The sequence below is a fragment of the Vespa crabro genome, chromosome 18 (genome assembly GCF_910589235.1).
Source record: "Vespa crabro chromosome 18, iyVesCrab1.2, whole genome shotgun sequence".
NCBI classification, from domain to species: Eukaryota; Metazoa; Arthropoda; class Insecta; order Hymenoptera; family Vespidae; genus Vespa; species Vespa crabro.
In genome coordinates, this window is record NC_060972.1 from 4,180,146 (window position 1) to 4,204,705 (window position 24,560).

The following is a 24,560-nucleotide window of genomic DNA, read 5'->3' on the forward strand; positions in this document are numbered from 1 at the left end:
TGATATCGATGTTTGAATAAAGTATTGCAAAATCGAGAGGCCACGAAATATGACTGTTCTCGATAGCATGGTAAACGAATGATATCATCAAGATCGTATTAACGACGTAGACGATGAGCCAGCTACCCTCTTCGATATTCCGTTGAATATCATAGAAAATTTACGAATATCGCGTAATCACGTTTTCATACTTACTATTAGTTTTATGGCCGCCAAATGCTCGAACTTTAGTGTCCCTTTATTAATACCACCTTTATCGTTCGCCGAAGCTCATCAAGCTGTCTTTAAAACCTTAATAACACTTTTTCGCTATAAATGGATTCGACGAAAAATTGATTGGTCAGAACGTGATATATGAGAAAGAACGAAGGAAAGAAAGAGAGAGAAAGAAAGAAAGAAATATATATATATATATATATATATCGACCTACTATGCGTCATATACAATATTTGAACATTTTTTTTGTCTTCTATCTGTCATTTTAATCTCCATATATACTTTCCTATCTCGTTTTCAAGCGTTTAACATTAATATCTTTTTTAATTTCTTTTTATCTAACATCAGAATTAGTCTTTTCATTCTTTCATTCTTTCTTTCTTTCTTTCTTCTTTTTTTTTCGTTTTAACTATATACAATATAATTGCATAAATATTTTACTGTGTCATAACCTGATATTATTATTATTATTATTATTATTATTATTTCATTTTTATCTTTCATACATATAATATATCCATAAAAGTCTGACAAATTAATTTCCAGTGTATTTTCACTATTTGGTTGGTAGATAGAAGTAAGTAAGTACTTACTTACGTATATTGGACGGTCTATGCGAAAGCGAAACACCGAAGGAGCATTAACTTAGCGTGGGTGTTTTGATCCTCGCGCTCACGTGCGTGAATGCACCGAAGCGAGAGCATTCGCATAACATCCAAACGAGAAATAGAGATAGATAGAAAGATAGAAATAAAGATAGATAGATAGATAGATAGATAGATAAATAGATAGATAGATAGAGAGAGAGAGAGAGAGTAAAGCTCTTTGTATCCTCGTCGATGGTTATAACTTGCCAACATATTTAAATAATCGACACACCTGCTTATCTCGATGAATCGTGTTCGAAGAATTTTATTACATATTAAAGTATCGATTTACGCGTGATGATGAAATGAGAATAGAAAATAAAAAAAAGAAAAAAAAAATGAAAGATATGTAAATATGTAATATACTATAAATAGGATAACGCGGGAAAATACCTTTGTTCGTTTAAATGTCAAGACAAACAAACCGAGCGAATCGTTTCTCCTACGAGAAATTCAATTCTTTCTAAGGTACTCAAAGTCTATTCGTGATGATCGTTCAAACGAGTAATTGAGAAATTGCTGACACTTTAAGTGTCAAGCCGACAGATTTATTAGCCTTTTTCCTCTACCTATTTTTCGCATACTTCAAAGATAATAAGAGTATCTATTGTAGCCGAAAATATGTAAAGTAGAATGTAAGAAGGTAATAGGGATAGGTCAAAGTAGTAAAAAAGGGAGGTAGCTGTGGCCAGACTGTTAAACTCTTCTTTAGAATTCTGAATTAATAATGAAGAGAAGAGAAAGAGAGAGAGAGAGAGAGAGAGAACGATATGGTACTTCATCTTTAGTGATACATACGATGCTCTCGAAAATATACTGGCTATGTAATACATAGATACGTAAGTACATATAAGTACATGTCTATACACACGCGACGCACGCACTTAAAACACAGACACATTTTCTATGCAAGTACATATACCGATACTACCTTCTGGCTGACATATGCAAGGTGTAGCTACTTAAGGACGCATGCAGATTCAGCTCATTCGTGCTTCTTAAATCTAACCACTTTCGAACTAGGTCACATTTCGTTTTCAATGACGAATACAATGACGAACGCACATACACGATTTTTCTACAACGAAACTTTGTCTATTGATAGGATTGTATTTTCATTGAGATCGATTGCTTCGTCTCTCTCTCTCTCTCTCTCTCTCTCTTTCTTTCTTTCTCTCTGTCTGTCTGTCTATCTATCTGTCTGGCTTCGTCTATCCTTTACAATGGACAATCGAGTGGACAATTTCTATAGAGTTTGAATGAAAGGATCGTGAGTAAATCTTGTCGATCGGAACGGAACGTTTTTGTTAATGTGCTTTCCAAGTGTTCAAAAGATACAATGTATTAGATCGATATCGATAGGAACGATAGTGTCAATGGTATTCGTTTGAGAACATTGACACTTTGTAACTTAAATAGTTTTCTTCAAAAGAAAAATAATAAAATCAATTTTATAACGTCAAGGGTAGATTTGACGATTCTTTCTTTTCTTTTCTTTTTTTTTTTTTTCTTTTTCTTTTTTCTTTTTTTTTTCTTTTTCTTTCTTTCTTTTTGTTTTACAGCGAATTAATTCGAAGAGTTTCGATAAGAATATTTCTAATATTCGTATTAATTGACGATATCCTTTAATTGATATCTTTATTTGTAATTGAAATATTAGATTTATATGATGTTATTGTTCAATTCTTAGGATTGGTCAGAAGATCCTTCATAAATTTACAACGTCACGTTAACATCGATCGTTGAAAAAGAACACCGAGTATCGAGTGAGAAAATATCGATAGGCTCATTAGCCGTAGAAGTTTAAATCAGAGAGGGTCTTCTGGTCGATGAAAGAATAACTTTTCTACACAAAGTAGGTAGGTATATAAGTTTCGTAATAAGCGTCGTGGAAGAACCTTTTGTCAGGCTGATACGAGCATAATGTCACATCAAATTTACCTTTAAAGTATATAACGTGAACACACATTCCAGATTACGGGATTAAATTATTTTAAAAATTTATAGAAAAAAAATTTCACCTCGCAACAAATCGTTCGATTTAATTAAAAATTTACATAGAAACAACGTAGGATTTTGACGAATCAATTGGTATGAATCTCGAATGTCTTGTTTTATTTTCTCAAAAAAAAAAAAAAAATATTTATATACATTATATACATATGTGTATATATATATATATATATATATATATGTATATACTTTGCATATACATACAGAGACATTAAACAAAAATAGCTCAAGGAGTATAAGGTGAGATCCTTTGCATCGTTCGTGTCTCTTTCCCTGATGTAGGTCAGGTCACAACGACGAATTATGCTAAGACACGTATCACGTGGATTCGATTTTTCAGGAGAGTTGTATTTTATACTCCTCAACGAAACTTGATTATTAAAAAGAGACAAACGATCCTTCGAAACGTTCTCCACAGTAAATTGAATGTTCGTTATTCTTCGGTCCTTAATTATACCGAATGAATTCTTAAATATGAAATAGCGTGTAGCATGGCATACCTGCAACGATTCGATTGCTATTAACCGACTATACTACCTCTTCCAACATGAGAGAAACGATAGAAGGTGTCAGTCGTTAATTGGTAACGTGAATCGAGTTTAGCGATTGCTCTCTACCGAGAACCAATTCCATTTATATGACCGTATTCACAAAGAGAGAGAGAGAGAGAGGGGGGGGGGGAGAGAGAGAGAGAGGAAGAGAGGAGAAAGAGATTTCAGAATCGATTTCTGTGGTTTGCACTTCTGTGTACACTACTGATTGAACCGAAAGCGATCGTTATTCGCATTGCTCTTGGACGTACTCGATTCACGCGAGACAAAAAGTCTACAATACATTCCTTTTTCAAATTTATCAATGTATAAACATAGTCCCTTGAAACTCTAAAACAATGAATTAAAAATTGACTTTAATTGTCGATTAGAATGTTAGTTTCAACAATAGTTCCAATTTGTTTTATTAGATTTCTCTAGTATTAACGAAAGGGGAACATCTAATTTCTTCCAAAAGAATGGATACATTAAGTTTCACAAATTTGTTGTTATCAATGATAACAAATTTAAGTGACCAAGTAAATTGACGTAATTTACGAATAATGTGGGTCGGAAGGATTGGAAAGAATTAATGAAAAATTTCTATTGAAATTTATTTCAATGCAATATATATTGGATTGGATTAATTATATTTAGAGATTCAGATGTGTTTGCTTTAAAAGAAATAAATAAAAATGGGCATGATAGATAGTCAAGATACATCGTCGATTCGTGCACGTTGAAAGATCCGCAGTGGGTTTCGCGGTAGCGCAGTGCGAGCAAACGTAAAATATCAGTTGGCACGGCTTTCTATGCCAGACCCGGGCTGCCTGTCCTCTAACCTTTTAGTCGTAGCACACTAACCGCAGAGTGGGCCAACACGATCATAAACATATGTGCATCTACGTAGCCTACTGTTTTAGTTGGTGTACGGGATACGATACGCGAAATATATTCTGGTCGGTGCGATCGTAAACGGACCGACCGGTCTTACTATCTCTTGGTCCCTTTTTTACCTTATCGATCTTTACGAATAATCAAGCATTTCGTGCCCCAACGAACGACAACTTTACGATGATATCTGAAAGAAAAAAGAAAAAGAAAAATAACTACTTTACTAGCTTCTTCAACTTGTCGATAGAAAATCAATTTCTACTTTTTCCATTTTTTACTTTATTGCCAACAAAATTCATCTCCCATCAGTTTGATTAATTCATTACTATTATTATTATTATTAGTATTATTATTATTATTAATTCAAAATCTGTATGTAAGATTATCAGTTATTCAATCGTCGATCATGTCCGATGATATTGATATTTAAGAAAATAACAAAAATTCCATTTGTATATGTAAATATTTATTTGACCATTTTCGATTAAGTTCAACGTTCGAATGAATATGTTCACATCGGGATATGGGGATTCTCGTGGAAAGAATATCATTCTCAGTAAAAATTTCGCTATTCTGTTGAAACAACATTGTACAATGAAAGAACGTTCGAAACATGTGTTCCCTGTCTGCCGAAGCACTCCAGGATATCTATTTCTGTGAGACGTCAAGTTATTCCGAGCTACGCTCCGGTCTCGCGAAGTGCATCGACTGTCATCAATGCTCTAGGAATAAAGCGTCGATCGTCGATATTCATGGTAAACAATTCTTTCTTTTCATTCTCTTTCCCTCTCTCTCTCTCTCTCTCTCTCTCTCTCCCCTTGCAAGATATTTATCATGATTTCTCATTTTCATTTCACATAGAAATTAGAACGTAGAATATTCTAAGACGAATTAATTCCTTCCTCTTTTACTAATAAGTATTTTTATTATTCATGAAAACTACATTAACTACATTACACTATAAAAAAAAAATACTATAGAGCAAAGTGATTCATTATAAAAGCATCGACGAAGGAACGACCTCGTGTGATCGTAAAATCGATTGGAACGCAAAGTTCCGGCACGTATTTCCTACACCATTTCCCGTACGACATCTTCTTCTCTCAAAATTAATGATCCGTAAACGAACGATTCCTTTCTTAGATTTACATTTCTTATAGCTCGGATTTTCGTTGCATCACGCGACTTGATTAATGAGGAGAAACGATTCGTTGTTATGTTGCATAAGTTTGTAAACGACGAAAACTTACCATTTGGAAATGTCGTAGACGACAAATATATTTTCATATATATTTCCATATATATTGTATGTACATATGTATATAACGATAAGGAATAACGTCATTAAGGGGAGAATAACGTCATTAAGGGTTATCAAACGTTTGAAAAATAATCGATAGATATTAACGAGCCAGTCCATAATTACATTTATTCATCGTTGGTTTAGGATAATCGAAATTATGGTTAGATCTAATTTCTCCCATGTAATAATCGTTTAGATCGTTTCGTGGATAGACGTTAATATTATTTCGTGTCAATGTTCGGCGCCAAGAAATAACTATTTCCGACGATTGAAATGAAAACGGTACAAACTCATCTTCTCTTTTATTTTTCATTTCTTTCCTTGACAATTCCTTCGAGAGAGAGAGAGAGAGAGAGAGAAAGAATGAGAAAGAAGAGAGTGAAAGCTTCATTGGGATACTGCTATCGTTGGAAAAGATTCATCTGACACAAGATCCCTTTGTTGTTCAGACCAGACGCCTTTTGCGACGATATTCTTCCTAGAATCGTTGCGCTTCCCATGCTAATCTTCTTTTTCTTCCATTTCTTATTTCCCTCTCTCTCTCTCTCTCTCTCTCTCTCTCTCTCTCTCTCTCTCTCTCTCTCTCTCTCTCTCTATACATCTCTATACATCTAACACCTCAGCCTCAAGGATTCACGAGAAAGCAATTCGCGAGACGTTACTTGGAAAAAAATTCATAGAGTTCGAGAAGAAAGAGGAAAGAAGCGTAAGGGGTATAAAAAGACGAAGATGAGGAAGAAGGGTAGTTGGGAGGGTTGGTAGAGAGTTAGATGGTAGAAAAGACGAGGTTGGTGGATGGCGGAAAAGACGGCTCGACAGAGTCGAATCGACCCGGAACACCCTCGTTTGTCCAAGAGGTGGGCGGGGCAAAGGGTCTCTACGCTTTTTCCCAGGCATCTATTTTCCTTTTTCTTTTTGTCCCCCTATATTCCCCCCATTACTCTTTTTACTCTTCCTTACCTCGGAAAACATGACTATGACACCCTTTGCTCTACTCGCCAATTTCCATTATCCGTGAACGAGCCTCGTAGGCGAGTTACAACGTTGACCATAACTTTGATATCCCAAGTGCGATTACGTCTGCGAACGTAACGCGAATAAAATATTTCGTAATATTTTGTTTTTTTCTATCTATCATATTAATCTGAATTATTTAGAAAAATTCCTTCGATGGTATATTTTTAATTAATCAAGATACTTATCGAGGATACCTTTGTCTCCTTCGATAATTCAAGAAATCGTTTAAAATACTTATTATCAATTTGAAATTATTTAAAGATTATAATTATATATATATATTTTCGATGCGTGTTATTTCTACGTTACGTTCAAGTTCTTTTACCGAGACGTAACGAACGAAAATAATCGTCGCAATGACGATATCAATGATTCGTTCGTGTTACCTCGAAGTTTTAAACATTTTAAAGAGTTTAGACATGTCAGTTTAGACATTCCGAACGACGTCGAAAGATATTTGGTAAATGTCGTTAAGAATACTCGTGAAATAATAAAAATTCTTTTTGAAGGCACGTGGCTTCACAACATTTTTCACGCTTGTAAGCGATTTAGCGACTCTTTGTTAGCGAATCTCAAGCTAAAAGAGATCCTTTTAACTTCCAAGGTTCTTTAGAGATTCTTTTCAAAGATTTTCTATGGACTCTCAAGGCCTTAGAACTTTCAAATTCATCTTTATCTTTACGAATTTCTTCCGATTTTTATTAAATCCGGGAATAGGCTCGTCGCGAAGTATATGAACGACGAAATATCCATTAGGACGATTTGTTATGGAAACATCGAAAATAATCGAAAGTTTTGATGTTCGTCCGTGCTTGGGGAAATGTTTCTGAGTCATCGAGAAATGATTATTGGCAAAGTGCCTAAAGATTGTCATCTCGATCGGTCTTGCAGCTTAAAATTGTAATCGAAATATCTGCATATGTATCTATATCGTCTTTTGAAATATCATCGATCATACCCGTTGAAGGTTCGATCGGAAAGAATTTCGAACCGTGAATTGCGTAGATTCGTTGATTAGTATTAGAACGAAGGATTATCGCTAAATGCTGTAGTCGTTTAGTCTACCTAAATAGTTATCACGTAGATCGCAGATGCATCTTGGGCGATTTAAAAGCGTCTCTATATATTATATATAAATATATAAATATAATATATAATATATATTTACAGTACGTACATGCACACACATGCATACCTATATATACATATATCTACATGTATCGTATCACAATATCATTCATTCAAAGTCTCGTGTTTGCTTCGAACGGAACGAGTTTAACGATGCCCCGTGGTCTTTCTCTTTCTAGATCGCTGCCGAAACTCAGCAGCCAGGACGAGGATGGGCCGAACCCTCACACCCAATACACAGGCGTCACGCACTTCGAGCCCATACCGCACGATCATGACTTTTGTGAGAGGGTCGTCATCAACGTGAGTATATCCTATTTTTTACACACATATATATACATATATATATATATATATATATATATATATATATATATTTTATCCTTATATATTTTCGAAACGTAAGGCTATCGATTGAAATGAATTTATAATTAAAACTAAAACTACGTTTGCGTTAAATAAAAATGTAGTTTTTTTTGATAGTTTACATAAATATAAAATACAATACGGTAAACATAATTATTATATTTTCTATTCCTCTAAGATAATACAGTTAGATCGTTATTGGGGGAATATTAATCTCGAAATATAAATCTGAGGAATGTTTTAAAAGGAAATTATTAAAGAAATGATTTATAACAGTTATCGTATTATTCGAATCCTACAAATACTTGATGGTTATCAGATATTAATGATAAAATATATTCAAGTACTTGGCTATTCAAATGGGGTAGATAGATTCGATTTATATTCGTACAGTCCCAACCCAAAGGGGTACTTAAGCGTTCACAACGTGGGGTAACAGTACGAGCGACAAAAAGTAATCATTCCATTGTAACGACAACGGCCGAGCACCTCCGTTTCTTTTTGCGAAGCAAGATTATCTCAAGACACGAAGTGACCTACAGACCGTATTTGGCAGGCATCCAAGTTCGTCTTGGAATCAGGGGCGATATAGTACCAAGGTCGTATTGTGTGAACGGAATTATCTGTCCTCGTGGATGACACGACTGCATTGCGCCAATTACAGTTATCCGTTCGATCGTTTTTCAAAATCGCCGGGGGCCTGACAATTCGAAAGGATATCTCTTATATACTCATTGCTTTTTTTCCTTCTTTTTTTTTCTTTTTTTTTTTTTTTTTTTTTTTTTTTTTTAATGTATATAAAAATGACCTCCGAATTTACTCGACGAACCTTCTTTTTTTTTTTTTTTTAAACGATATAGACAATGATAAGTCCATCAAGCGTATAAATAAATTGTATAAAATTGTACGGAACAAAATCAAGAATAACTCAATTAAATATTTACTTTGTACTATGTCTTGATATAAATTTCATCAGGATGAATATGACATTGTATCTTTCTTGTCAGACAATCCGTCGGCGAATTATCAAAGAAGCACGAATAATTTATTCGAAGAAACGTGAAAATGAAAATTCATCGGGAATTAATATTTGCCGACGGATGACAAGAAAGAAATGCGATCGTATATGTCTTTGTCTTCGACAGGTGAGTGGATTACGGTTTGAGACACAACTGCGCACGCTAAACCAGTTTCCGGACACGCTGCTTGGCGATCCGGCAAGGCGGCTTCGATATTTCGATCCGCTTCGCAACGAATACTTCTTCGACCGGAATCGGCCTTCCTTCGATGCGATACTTTATTATTATCAAAGCGGTGGTCGACTTCGCCGACCAGTCAACGTTCCCCTCGATGTTTTCTCCGAGGAGATCAAATTTTACGAACTGGGCGAACTTGCCACCAATAAGTTCAGGTAAGACGTCGATTATAAATCGATCTCTCTTTTTGATCCTATATCGACAATAAAATATAATCTAGAGTATCGCATTGAAAATTAAATAACGTGACAACAACGACGTTAGTCTCGGTTATTGGCCAAAGAAATTTTTCATAAAAATAAATTGAACAAATTGTCCGACACGTTTACAGATCGAAATGCAATCGTGATTATTACAATCGTAATAATAATCCATGGGATCCTGTAGCGTTGTCCGGTGGAAGGTTAAGAACAAAAAAAAAAAAAAAAGAAAAAAAAAGAAAAGAAAAAAGAAAGAAGAAAAAAGAAAAGAAAAGTAGGTGCGGTACTCTAGGGGCAAAGATCGATATACACGTTTCTATACGCGGATGATACGGTGTAACAGGGAGGACGAGGGCTTCATCAAAGAGGAGGAGAAGCCGCTGCCGTCGCACGAGTTCCAGAAGAAGGTCTGGTTGCTGTTCGAGTACCCGGAGAGCTCTCAGGGAGCCCGGGTGGTCGCCATAATCTCCGTGTTCGTGATTCTCCTCTCGATCGTAATCTTCTGCCTAGAGACCCTGCCAGAGTTTAAGCATTATAGGGTCTTTAACACGACGACGAACGGCACGAAGATCGAGGAGGACGAAGTGCCGGACATAACGGACCCGTTCTTCCTAATAGAGACTATTTGTATCATCTGGTTCACGTTCGAGTTATCGGTGCGCTTCCTCGCCTGTCCAAATAAATTTAACTTCTTCCGTGACGTAATGAACATCATCGACATCATCGCGATCATTCCTTATTTCATCACCCTCGCCACGGTAGTGACCGAGGAAGAGGACACGCTTAATCTACCAAAGGCACCGGTTAGCCCTCAGGACAAGAGCACGAATCAAGCGATGTCTCTGGCGATTCTAAGAGTCATCAGGCTTGTCAGGGTGTTCCGGATATTCAAGCTGTCCAGGCATAGTAAAGGCCTCCAGATACTTGGCCGTACTCTGAAGGCCTCTATGAGGGAGCTCGGTCTGCTCATCTTTTTCCTTTTTATCGGTGAGTCCAACCTATGTTTTATTATTTCTTTCTTTCTCGATACTCTAAGACGTTATATATATATATATATGTATATATATATATATATATATATATATATATATATATATAACGTGTATCATATCTCGATAATAATATTATCCTCGGGATTTAATATTAATTGGAGTGTTTAACGAAAAAAAAGGAGGACGGATCATATAGACTCTTGAGGACTGACTCATTGTTACGACCGCCAAACTGGATGAATTCTAATCCAATCGGCAAAGATTTGTCGTAATACTTAACGCTGATACGTTTCTAGATTCCAAGGAAAGATCGAAATTCGCATTTAACCATAAAGGCATTATTATACATTAAAGACATTATATACGTACATGTAATATACGTATGAATGGAGAAAGGATAAGAAGGAGGAGGACTGTAGGAGAACGAACCGAAGACCTCTCTATTCCAATACGATGATCCATGAGTGGGCTGGTGATATGGCCTGAGACCGATGAGAAGGAGGGAAAAGAATAACGAGAGGAAAGGAGACTCTACCAAAGACGTTGTTCCAAGAGACACGCGTAGAATCGAATGGTGCTAAAAACACACACCACTTGAACCATGCCTTCCTCTTCTCTGCCTTTCAGGTGTGGTGCTCTTCTCGTCAGCGGTGTACTTTGCGGAGGTGGGCAAGCACAACAGCCAGTTCAAATCGATACCGGACGCGTTCTGGTGGGCGGTGGTCACGATGACGACCGTGGGCTACGGGGACATGAGGTACAGAGCCACCGGGGGCATTAAACCCACTGAACCGGTGTTTTCTTCCTTGCATTGCAGGTGTGGTGCTATTTTCATCGGCGGTATACTTCGCGGAGGCCGGCTCCGAGAATTCGTTCTTCAAGTCCATTCCGGACGCGTTCTGGTGGGCCGTTGTCACGATGACGACCGTGGGCTATGGTGACATGACGTATGATGTACTCACTTTCACTTAAGACTCTAGTTAATGCCCGCCAAAACGAACACACGCACCACCAGCGTCCGCAGTTCCTTCCAACAACTACTTAAACCTCCTCTACTCGGCGTCCCTCTAACGCTATCTTCCTGGGTACTCGACCCCTCGAGACTCGAACCCACCCTAACGCGATCTACTATCCCTTTCTATCCTCTTTCACACGTTCGCTCTATCTCTCTTTCTCTCCGCCTATCTCTCACTCTCTCTCTCTCTCTCTCTCTCTCCTTCTCCCTCTCCCCCCCCTTCTCTCTCTCTTTCTATTTCTCTTTCCCTCGCCATCCTCTTCAACCGTGAGCCAACATGCCCTTGTTTTCTACCTACCCTCTTTACCCTCCATTGACTTTCCACCTACTCACGACTACACCTACCTTCATCGTACTTTCTTCTCTCTTTCTCTCGTTCTCTCCCTAACGTTCTTGCGTTAAAAGAGGCTACGGAAGGAAGACGAGAGTACTCTGGACTCGGGATCGAGGACTCCTAACTCTAACCTCCACGATTTAATATCCCAATAGGGTTCACGCTTTTAAAGTCAAATCCTTTGATCTCTGCGATATTATTTTTTGTCCTCCGTAAAAATTCTTTATTATTATTATTAGTATTATTATTATTATTATTATTATTATTATTATTATTATTATTATTATTATTATTATTATCATTATCATTATCATTATCATTATCATCATCATCACCATTATTATTATTATAATTATTATTACTATTATTATTATTACTACTATTATTATTATTTTCATTATTTCTATCGGATTTTATTAGTTTTATTTTTAACGTCCCAATTAGAAAGCCAGTCTGTAACACTTTGTGTTCCGTACATCGACCAGAATATAGAGGTTAACGCATTGAGTCCAGAACATTCTACAATACGTCCGCCTTATCTGTTTGAGAAAGTACGAGCTAGTAAATGAAGCTTCATGGAGAGTAGAGAACTCAACGAGGCTCTTGTCGTTCCCTATTGTCGAACGTTGATCAATGAGAAGGAAATGTCGAAACATGATGCGCTTCGAAACGCGATGGCACAGGTGCCAGCTTGTCTCCGTTATGACGGTACTCGGTTTTCGTTGAAAAATTGAAAACAAAAAAAAAAAAAAAGAAAAAGAAAAAAAAAGAAAAAAGAAAAACAGAACAAAACAAAACAAAAACGAAATTAAAAAAGGAAAAAAGAAGGAAGAACGAAAAAAAAAAGAAAACAAGGAAAAAGAATAATGGAGAGACAAAAAAAAAATATTTCAATGCGTACGTTATTCTCCACTATTTTTTCGTGAATTTCTTTTCACTGATAAAGGGACTTTATCGGTACTTCTCATCGGTTTTTGTTTTCTTTTTATTTTCTTTCCCCCCCCCCCCCCTCTCTTTCTCTCTCTCTCTCTCTCTCTCTCTAGCTTTACGTTCGTGATACCCGACATTCGGTACTTTTTATCTAATGAGAAATAGAAGGGAGAGAAAAGGACTCGAGATCTCTGGTGTTATGGCCGAAGGAGCTTCCTGAGCAATTGCTTCTCGTAAATCAATAAGTGTCCTCCGGCAACCAGTACAGACTGCCTCCTTGGAAACGCCCCAAGGCAAAAGAAAAAAAAAAGAAAAAAAAAAGAAAAGGGAAAAAGGAAGAAGAGAAAAGCAAAAGAAAAAGAAAAGAAAAAGAGGAAAAAAAATCATAGGGATTCGAAATAGCAAGTGGTGCTAACTTCGATTCCCTTGGTTGTCGTATCGATCGATTTAGAAGATTAAGACCTTCGCGTTAAACTTTTTCTTTTTACCACCAATAATACTATATCTTTCTAACCCACTTTCAAAAGCTCTACTCCCTTTGCTCGGTCAGATTGTATTCCGTTGATATTAATTATGCAAACTTTATTTGTGGCCAATCAGCGAATTAGATTTTATTACGAGGTCAAGCTTTATTTATTTAATTATTTATTTATTTATTTATTTATTTATTTATTTATTTATTTATTTATTTATTTATTTATTTATTGGTTTGTTTATTTATTTATTCTTGTTTTTCTTTTTTCTTTATTTTTCTTAGAACGATATATATATATATACCTATTTCAAATGTCTATACTTTCTCGAAAGAATGAAATGGAACATGTATTTAATCTAAAAAATCAATATGAATATCGTGTCAGGGTCACGTATATAACGTTAAAGTTGTACGTTAGCGAAGTTTGTTCTCGTTTTGACGGATTTTCTTTCGTTATCGCGATCGATCTAATATTAAAAGAAAAGAGAAAGTCGTTTATTGAATTTTTTAATCAACGTCGACATATTTTAACTTTGACGAATTTAATCCGTATATCGAAACCTAACCCGTTCCTAAATATTCCTCGTCACGAAAACATTTTATTCTTAAAATCCACTAATACAGTTTATTGCATTTGAATTGGTTTTTTTGTTTCTTTTTTTTTTATTTTTTAATCCCGAAACACAATTACTTTTGAAAATTAACTTTCTTTTCATTTTCGTTACGAATAATCCAATGAAGCTACCTTTGTGTGTGTGTCGTGATTTAACAAAATAATTTACCAATATTTCAATTTTTCTTTCTCTCTCTCTCTCTCTCTCTCTCTCACTCTCACTCTCTCTCTAGTAAGTTTTTCAAGATAATTAAAAAAGAAAAAAAAAAAAAACAGAAAACAGAAAAAAAAAGAAAGTTAAGAGAGATATATCCATGCATGCGTGAAGTCTTCTGCCTGATAGTGCCCGGCATGTCGCTGAATTTCTGATTTTTTCAACTACTTGTACTCTTATCGATATTATCATTTTATTGATCATTAGTATATCCCCAATTTTCCTTATACTTGATACCATCATTTTATGCGCCATCAGCCATGGATCACGAAGGCCCATAGTACAGTGACACCTGCAGGAATGATTTTTTCACAAACTTGATGCAACTAAATTATTTATTACAATTAATACATATAGAAAAGAATTTCGCATAAGTGCAGATGATGATGAACTAACGGAAGTGAAACTGGGTAAAGGTAAAATTTTTCAAACATATTATATATATATATATATATATATATATATATATATATATATGTATAAAATGAAGAACGAAATATTGATTAATGCAAAAAGTATTTTTTTTTTTTTCGTTTGAAAAACTTTCTCCACACACTTCAATGCTAGTTTTTGAAGATTTGCAAATATGCGCAAAGATACATTTTATAATTTTCTACAGCATAGTCGAAATCAAAAAGCTCCGACGGATATACAATAATATTTATTATATAATATAATTATTTCAATCGAACAAAAAATTTTTATGTTCTCTATGTTGTATATAAAAAATTATAAAATGTAATTCTTTAATATCTTTTCAAGTATCAACGATATCCAAACAAAATGAAATCATTTATTTCTTTTTTTGCCCAAGTGAATGGATTTTCGATTTTTCTATTTCATTATATAATTTTTTTTTCACAAAGTATATATATACATATATGTATATATATATATATATATATATATATATATTTATACGTATATACACATAATATATACATATGATATAGTTTATTAACTTCGCGTATTTAGAAGGATCATCAGCACGTAATGGCTATTTAATATCCTTTATCTTACATCATATGCATATATATATACACACACATATATATACATATATATATATATATGTATATATATATCTCGCGATAGAGCATATAGATCGCGCATTATGAAGAAGCCTACTTAGCGAGCCCTAAAATTGGTCCTTTAGTCTAGTAGTCTAAAGAGCCGGCAGCTTACATTGGACGCGTATTGCAAGGTTATATGTACATACGGTCGTTTGAAAAGTGCGAAAACACGGAGACGGTCGGTATGTACAAATAGGGTGTACTTTTTAAAGTGATAATCAAGCATAGCTGTGATATACCAAAAATACCAAAAAGAACAAATTTTATATATATATATATATATATATATATATATATATATGCCTAAATAAATTATATTTGGATTTAAATAATTGGAAAAATGTTGTTTCCTCTGTCTCTCTTTTTTTCTCTTTTTCTCTCTCTCTCTCTCTCTCTCTCTTTCTCTCTCACACACACACTATCGAATTACATTAGAGTCGTATGAAGAAGAATAAAATAATTAAATAATATTAAAAGTATGAGTTTATGGTCGATTATTTCTTTAAAAGAGACACCCAGTGTACGAGTCCAAAACATACCGCATAAAGTAGAGAGCCACACTCGACTCGACACCGCAGAACTCACACAATATAGTGACACCACACCTAGCACCAAGCATATATACAAGAATGACCTTTACACGCTCTTCGCACCCAATTACGTGGCCGAATCGAGTCGTATGCTTTTTTGTTACAGGCCCGTGGGAGTCTGGGGGAAAATCGTGGGTTCCCTTTGTGCGATCGCGGGTGTCTTGACGATCGCGTTACCCGTCCCCGTCATCGTCTCCAACTTCAACTACTTCTATCACCGTGAGACTGACCAGGAAGAGATGCAGTCACAGAACTTCAATCACGTGACTAGCTGTCCGTATCTCCCTGGCACGCTAGGTAACATATATTTTTCAAATCTAATTTTTTGAAATGAAATAGCAAATACATAACGAATCAATCTAAATTCAGGTCAGCACATGAAGAAGAGCTCGATGTCGGAGTCGTCGTCGGATATAATGGAGCTGGAAGAAGGCATTCTGCTGACGCATCCAGAAATTACGAAGAAGCCCAACTGCAACCCTCGCCACAATAATAATATTAATCCAGCCTGCATGAGCATCGAGACTGACGTCTGACTACTAGGTAGATCATCCAGCAAATTCGATAAGATTATGAATTATATTAGGTTCGATCAATAAGTAACAAAAAAAAAAAAAAAGGAAAAAGAATATATATATATATATATATATATATATATATATATCGAAGTGCGAAAAGCATAATGTTATCGTTAAATAATTAATAAGTATAAAAATTTCGAGACTGCTTATTGATCAATCGAAACGGTATTTAGGCTATCCCTAGATGTTATCACCGTGGACACGATACTCGCATTTAGACGAGTAACAAAAACAGAAGGTCGAAATAATTTATATATTCATTATTTTATAATTGATTGCAGTGAAGGAGACGGTGGCAGCGTGGTGGCCGGTGTTGGGACAGTTGTCAAAGAGCAGCTGTAACTCCCTACGGTGCCTAACGTAGACCTCCTTCATATACATACACACACACAAAAAAAAAAAAAACAAAAACAAAACAAAAATCCGTCGTGCCGCGCGCATGCGCGCAGGCGAACACGCGAGACGTGTTGCGCAGCGCGCGTGGCGCGCTCGATGTTCGATCGTGCGCACGCGCGTACGGTTTATGTCCAGTCTGTCAATACGAGGGGTGCTTCCAGTCCAATTGCCATTGAAAAGAGAAACGAAAGAAGAAAAAGGAAAATATAAAAAAAGGTATAGGAGGAAGAGTAGAGGCGAATGAAGAGAAGAGACGGTACGAGACGAGACGAGACGAGATCAGACAAACGAAAAGAGAAGAGGAGGAGATACGAGAAGAGAAGCAAAGAGGAACGACGAGACGAGACGAGAAAAGGAGAGGAGTGGAGTGGAGTGGAGTGGAGTGGAGTGAAGAAAGGATCTACGAATCGTTTGACGACCAATCGGTACGACAGCGAGCTGACTTCTTCTTCCGTGCGAAGGGAAGTGTGGAAGACGACGACGTGTTCAGGGTAAGAAGAGGAGGACGCTGAGATAGTGTGCATCATCGTCTGAGAATTTAGGAAGAAAAATAGTACGGAGGGAAGAGGGGAGGAAATATTGCGAGGTGAAATAGAAAGAAAGGAGATAGACGGATAAGATAAATAGGCGAGAATAGATAAGGATAGAGAGAGAGAGAGAGAGAGAGAGAGAGAGAGAGAGAGAGAAAGAGAGAGAAAGAGTTGTCTGTCTGTGTATGAATGTATGAATGCATGAATGCATGCGTGAGAGAGAGAGAGAGAGAGAGAGAGGGAGAGAAAGAAAAAGACAGCCGCTTAAAAAGTGTCACGTAACTCGTCATCAGGCACTTCGGACGAAAGCATTCCTCGCGCGTGAATCCACCCCTCACACCACCGACTCCAGTGTTCAAGATAAAAAAAAAAAAAAAAAAAAAAGAAAAAAGAGGAAAAAAAAAGAGGAAAGAAAGATAGAAAGGAATTATAACGAGGGAGAAAAAAGATATAGATAAGAGAACGAAAGGTGAACGGAAAAGGACTGTTAGAACACAAAATTTTCTTGCCTGCCTATCCTTTTTCTCCCTTCGAGCATCTCCACCAGAATAGCGTCCGATGATATATGGGGAGAGGCACGGAGAGAGTAAGAGGACGGCTACGGACCATCGGGAATTATATCGAATAAATGCTAATTGATTATTGTCGAATATAATAATTAATTGGCCGATTTGACGCATGACCGAGGTACGTTCAAATACGTTTTATCGATTAAGTAAGGGTGGACTGGTTAAACGGAGATTCGAGTGCGGCTGCGGAAAGAGTGGACGTGAAAGGGAGAAAGAAAGTTTGAGTGAATGAAAGAAAAAGATAAAAAAAAAAAGGTAAGAAAGAGAGGGGAGTGAGAGAGAGAGAGAGAGAGAGAGAGAGAGAGAGAGCGAGAGAATTGATCGTGGATTTGGCAAGAAAAAAAAGAAAAAGAGGAAAAAAAAAAACGGGCAAAATAATTCTAGGGGCAGTGTGTCTAGCGGTGGAAAAACCGTTCTACTCGTTTCTCCATATTTTTTACTGAGAGTGACAAATTCGAAGTACAAGTTCTTCGGCTGTTTAAATTAATCGCGATAAAATGTTTCGAATGTTAAATTTCGTTTCTTCGACGGCGATACTGCATACTATCGTACATGCATAATAGATTAACATAAAACATAGTAAACGATCGCAGGCGTCGAAACGATATGGAATTCACGTTTACGAATGTGACGCGTGAAACGCAACGTGATACGAAATGCTAAAAAAAAAAAAAAAAAAAAAAAACCCTATATGCAGTATTGCAACGCGTTACAGAGTCCGATCGGTGATATTATTTGATACGTACGTATCACAGATTGAACGTCGTTCGATTAACTTTTAGACAAGTAAATGGAACAAGACCGTGTATCGAGATTATCTCGAATGTATGTACTTTTGGTATACCAATATCGACGAATCAATAAATTTCCAAATTTCCGATTGATGCGTCTAGCATAATCGTTAAGACGGTTGCTTCGTCGTAAGGAAAACAAAAAAAAAGAAAAATAAAAAAAGAAATACAGCAAAAGAAAAAAAGAAACCAAAACAAAAGTGATAACGAAATTACGAAACAAAGAACATACGAACGAACGAAGGAAATAAAAGAAGTAAGCAAGGGAACGATATAAAAACAAAAAAAGAAAAAAGAAGAGAGTGAGAGTGAGAAAAAAGAAAAAAAAAAAAAAAACAGGATATTACTCTTGTTCGTGCGTGAGTCCCTAATCGTTCGATATTTATGCTAAATCGATATTTAGATAACTAAGCGATGGGAGATCCACGGCAAAACTATTTCGATGAACCGAAAAAAAGCGAGCAAGAATAATGATGGGAGGAAGGGGAATGAAGGAACCCCACGGAAAAAAAAAAAGAAGAAAAAAGAAATAAAACGATGCAAAGAAACGACATTATCTTCGACGTTTCGCTATACTTTTTACGGCTCAAAAAAGGAAGTAACGTCGTGGAATCGCGATGACTGCCATTTTACGATTATCTCGCGTAGATCGTCCGAATTCAGCCAATCTCCGATTACAGATTACGATGATAACTAGTAGTCCTATTTTAAATCCGGATCCGCATTTGCAACTCGTATACCCTCGCGAGCTCTATTTGCCTTCATAAGAAAAAAGAAAAAAAAAGCAAAAAAGAAAGAAAAAAGACAAAAAAAAATTCAACGCCGGTACTATCGAGCGGTCTGCCGTGACGTCTTACGCGCGCAAACTGCCAAAAACGAGACGATAATCGAGAGACAGAAAGAGAGGGATTAGAGATGAAGTAAACAAAGTCAAAAAAAAAAAAAGAAAAGAAAAAAGGAAAGAGAACAAAGATCCAAAGAGTTAGGGATCTATTTTTGAGAAAAATGTAACGTCGTTGAAATTAATAAATAAAGGATTAAGATTTGCGAGGAAAAAAATGTGACACACGAAATGCATATATTGCACGTGACACGTTCGATTAGGGCATACGAGATTAATTAGTCGCGTTTCGATTCCATGGAAATCATCGTGCGAATTAGAAAAATTTCTTCGCACATAAACGGAGGACTTTTTTCCGTCCTCGAGATATTAAAAAAAAAGAAAAAAAGCAAACAAACAAACAAACAAACAAGCAAACGAAACAAAATAAAATAAAACGAAAAGTAAGATTTCGGTGGATCAGAACGTGACTTTGAATATCCCGCGCATCGATTTTCGATGTCGATGAAGAAAAAGGAAGTCTGAAAATTCCAAAGAACATTAGAACTACTTATGTACCAGGCGATTTAGCGGTTTATCAATCGTAGATCCTTAGGATTGAATTGTATTCGACAGATATTCGATCTTTCATTAGACGAAGAAAGATATAGTACGCATCTATTCTTGGCGTTTATTGAGGAAACGACGAAGGTGAGAATGAAGAAGGGAGAAAAGAGACAAAAGAGAAAGAAAGGAGGAGAGAAAGAGAGAGAGAGAGAGAGAGAGAGAGAGAGAGAGAGAATGAGAGAGGAATGTAAGAACAAGAATGAAATTACATACTGTAATGTATGAGAGTGAAAAGAAGAAAAGAGTGTACGAGTGGATGGGAATGACAGAGAGAGAGAGAAAGAGGGGAAGGGGAGAGAAAGATGAACAAATGAAGAAAATAAGAACAACAGGTATATATAAACGGATGTTTTAAGTTACACGCTTTTATTACGATATTTGAACTTCTCGCCTCGCTAATTTAGTCGAAATGAACAAAAAGTATGAGACGCATCAAACAGCCTAGCTAAAACGCGAGAGAAAACGTGCTACGAAGGATATAAATTTATAAATACTAAATACCGTTATCACAAACACTATTATTATTACTACTATTACTATTACTACTATTACTAATATTACAACTATTACTATTATTTAACACTATTACTACTACTACTACTACTACTACTACTACTACTACTACTACAATTACTACTACTACTACTACTACTACTACTACTACCACTACTACTACTACTACTACTACTACTACCACTACTACTACTACTACTACTACTACTACTACTACTACTACTACTACTACTACTACTACACTACTACTGCTACTACTACTACTAGTACTACTGCTACTACTACTACTACTAGTACTACTACTGCTACTACTACTACTATTACTATTACTACTACGATTACTATTACTGCTATTACTACACCATCATCATACTATTACTACTACTACTACTACTATTACTACTACTACTACTACTACTACCAATACTATATTATTACTGGTACCATTAAACTAAAGGAAAGGAATCACACTTCAAAGTGGCGTTTAGAGAAAGAAAAAGAAGTTAAATAATAAAACGCCATTATTCTCCTAGTTGGCAAAGTAGTTGTTAGAAGTACACACAGAAGTAGGGATAGATAGCGAGTACGATTTCGCGGAGACTCTCAATTTATCGATAATCGTGTGTTTCCAAAAAAGTCTTGTGGAAAAATGCAAAAAAAAAAAAAGAAAAAAAAAGAAAAATGCCAACTGGTGGGCTCGTCTATCTCCGTCGAATGGAGGCGTACCAACTAGAAACAAATCGGAAATAGAAAACCGAGAGAGAAATAGTTGTTATTATAATGCGTTATTATTTCGTATTGAGTTTATCTATACGGCATATTCTCTATCGTCGTCCCGCCCTTTTTAGATCGGCCTTTATCTCGAAACAGTGTGGTGCCAGAATTTCTCGGGTCAAAGTTATAACCAAAGGACCATGTCAATTTCACTTCTTGGTGTATCTACGTGATTGATACTTCTTTCCTTGTTCAACTCGAATATCGAATCAATCTTTCTCGGATATAAACTCGTAGCGCAGTTCCTGCGTTGATGAATCTTGATACGTCGTGGATGTTAAATGAAACAAAAAGAGAGAAAAAAAAGAAAAAAGAAAAAAAATAAATAAACATGTTCAATGATACAGGAAAGTGATATAGAAACGTTGTCGCTATATTATAGTGAATTAATTTATATTGAGAGGAAAGAGATAAGAAAAGAAAAGAAAAGAAAAGAAAAGAAAAGAAAAGAAAAGTATAAAGAAAAGAAAGTTAATGTAGGAGAGGGAGAGAGATAGAGAGAGAGAGGGTGGGAGGAGGGAGGGAGGGAGAGAGATACGTTCATTCCACGATCAAGAATAATGTGCCAATGTTTCTATATTATTATTTCTAACGAAAGTTTTCCTCGTCGTCGTTCGACGAGTTGCCAGTTAGGGAAGTGCGAATTTTTTATCCAATTTATTCCGACCCCGTTATCGTCGTATTGTTTAAAAGGAAGAAGAAAAGAAAAGAAAAGAAAAGAAAAATATAATACGAGCGTTCCCTCGCGTGGGTTCTAATAAGAATTCGTTGTTCTTCTCTCGAACGAAATCGCATCGGCGTACGTCGATGCTGGAATTTGACAATTTGACAGCAACGATGCACTGCCTTCACGACCTGTCTAAAAGCTACGATTTGATTCGACGACGCGCAAAAGATAAAAAACACCGACGTCCTTTCTCTTTTTATTTTCTAAATCAAAACCTTTTCAATTTGTAATTGATCATCTTCAATGTTTAGAAAATAGAAAGGAGAATTAATCGAATTTTAAACGCGTCTGATCGTTGCTTTGATACAGGCCACGCGAATTTCCCCGAAAGATAAGAAAAGAAAAGAATAGCAAAGAAAAATAATCATATAATAACAATAAAAAAAGAAAAAAAAAAAAAAAAGAAGAAGAAAGAAAAAAAAACAATCCATTGGACTTCCATTCTTGCGTTCTAATCCACCTTTCTATCTCGCGTTATTATCTCTCGTGATGATTTCGATTTCGAATCGTTCGCAAAAAAAAAAAAGGACAAAAAAGAAAAACCAAAGCAAAAAAAGAAAAAAAAAAGACACTAGAAGCAAAAGCAAACGCGTGTGTGTGTATTAATGTTTCTTTCGTTTCTATAAGAGTCAAAAAAGAAAAAGAGATAAAGGCGTTGTTTCGCGTAGAATCGATGATAGGCGTCCTTTCGAAATTGCGATTTAAAATCGATGATATCGTGATAATGATCAAAACTAAAAAGTGATTCTTCTCTCGTATCTCGACCCGTAAGATAAGTCGCCGTCGTTGAATTTTACGAAGGTTAAAAGCAGAAAAGTTACGAAAGGAAAGTAAGAAAGAAGGATAGAAAGAAAAAAAAAGTGGAAAAAAATGAAAGGAGGAAAAATGAAAAAGAAAACAATTATATACAAATATATACATATATATATGATATATATATATATATATATATATATATATATATACATATATATATCTATATAAAGAGATATCGAACTTGTCGCTCTGCCAATAAATCGCGCTGGCTCCACTTGGAACATTGCCTCTTCAATTATGCCCGTTCGATTATCGATACATAAATATATATATAAATATACATATACGTTTATATATAAATATACGCATGTAATATACGTATAATATATATGAACGTATATACACGTTTAATCGAGAAAGCAAAATGATTTAAAAAGGAGAGAGAGAGAGAGAGAGAGAGAGAGAGAAAGAGAGAGAGAGAAAGAGAAGGAAGGACTGTGTGGATGAGGATGCGAGAGAGTGAAGAAAGCAAGAAGGAAAGAAAGAGAGAGAGAGAGAGAGAGAGAGAGAGAAATATCGAGAAAACATAGTCGTAGATAAAAGCGAAAAGTAAGAGAGATAGACACACTCGTTGAGCATGCATTCCGAAATAAACTAGAATTAAAAAGAATTTAGTCTCGCTACGAAGCTAGATATATATTCCGCTAAATCGCGACATAGACGAGAATATATATATTAAAAAATAAAAAAAAAAGTATATATATATATTATAAATATATAAAATATACAAGAGAGATCCGTTGCTGCTGTATTACTAGTCACATAGCAAAACGAAAACGAAGAAAAAAAAATATTAATGGGAGTGAAAAAAATAGAGAAGGGGGGAAAATGGATTAAGTTGGATGAATATCTCTTTCTTAAAAGCAAATATATACGGGGAATAAAAAAGAATAAAATTCAATATATAAAACGAATGGTGAAAAAAGTCGAAAGAAAATTTATGGAAATGAAGAAAAAAAAAAGAAAAGAAAAGGAAGAGAGTGGAAGAGCGAAAGAGAAAGAGAGAGAGAGAAAGAAAGAGAGAGAAAATGAGAGAAATAACTAACAAAGTGGAAAGAGAAAGCATAGAAACGAAGCAGAAAATGTGTGGCTAAATGAAATCGGGCTGGGTAGTAGTCGCTACGAGTAAAAATTATTTACTACGAGTATTATAATAAATGATAAAGAGAAAAAAAAAATAAATAAAAGAGATACAATTAGTGCCGGCCCATCCTTAAGTCGGACTTCCCCTGCTGCGAATTATCGCTCGATTCTCGATTTAGTGCTCGCGATCCTCGCTATCGATTACGAACGGAAATTAAATAAGGTATAAAAAGGGAGGATTTATTGACGATCGAGTCGCGAATAGTCTATTATCAAATTATCAAACGTCTGGTAAAGTCTGATTTTGTGAAATATTATTTATGATTTTACTATAAGTGGAACACTTGCAGACGAAGAACTATATCGATCGAACATCCCTTTGATTAGCCTACGCTCTAATTTTCTTACTTGGCTCTTTTTCTAACTCGCGAAAAACTAGATCTTCGATACAAACTGCTACGATAGAAAAACTGAAACCTGCATAAGAAGGAAGAACTGACGCGGACTTAGGTGGTAGAGTTATTTA

General features: G+C 35.6%; 1 protein-coding gene across 15 annotated transcripts in view; it reads left to right on the forward strand.

Annotated features, from left to right (window-relative positions):
* The window catches only part of LOC124430284 (potassium voltage-gated channel protein Shaker), a 137,996-nt gene extending 118,377 nt beyond the window's left edge, over nt 1-19,619 (forward strand). For 13 of the 15 annotated variants that reach the window (XM_046976605.1, XM_046976604.1, XM_046976600.1 and 10 more), the window contains 7 exons: nt 7,929-8,052; nt 9,261-9,526; nt 9,915-10,558; nt 11,381-11,510; nt 15,914-16,104; nt 16,177-16,350; nt 16,670-19,619. In XM_046976605.1, coding sequence (XP_046832561.1) covers nt 7,929-8,052; nt 9,261-9,526; nt 9,915-10,558; nt 11,381-11,510; nt 15,914-16,104; nt 16,177-16,343 — 1,522 coding nt within the window. In that variant the 3' untranslated portion in view covers nt 16,344-16,350; nt 16,670-19,619. Of the gene's footprint in view, nt 1-7,928; nt 8,053-9,260; nt 9,527-9,914; nt 10,559-11,190; nt 11,321-11,380; nt 11,518-15,913; nt 16,105-16,176; nt 16,351-16,669 lie in introns of those variants that run through there. The other 2 variants (XM_046976597.1, XR_006943715.1) reach the window with 2 other exon arrangements.
* Nucleotides 19,620-24,560: the final 4,941 nt, after the last annotated feature.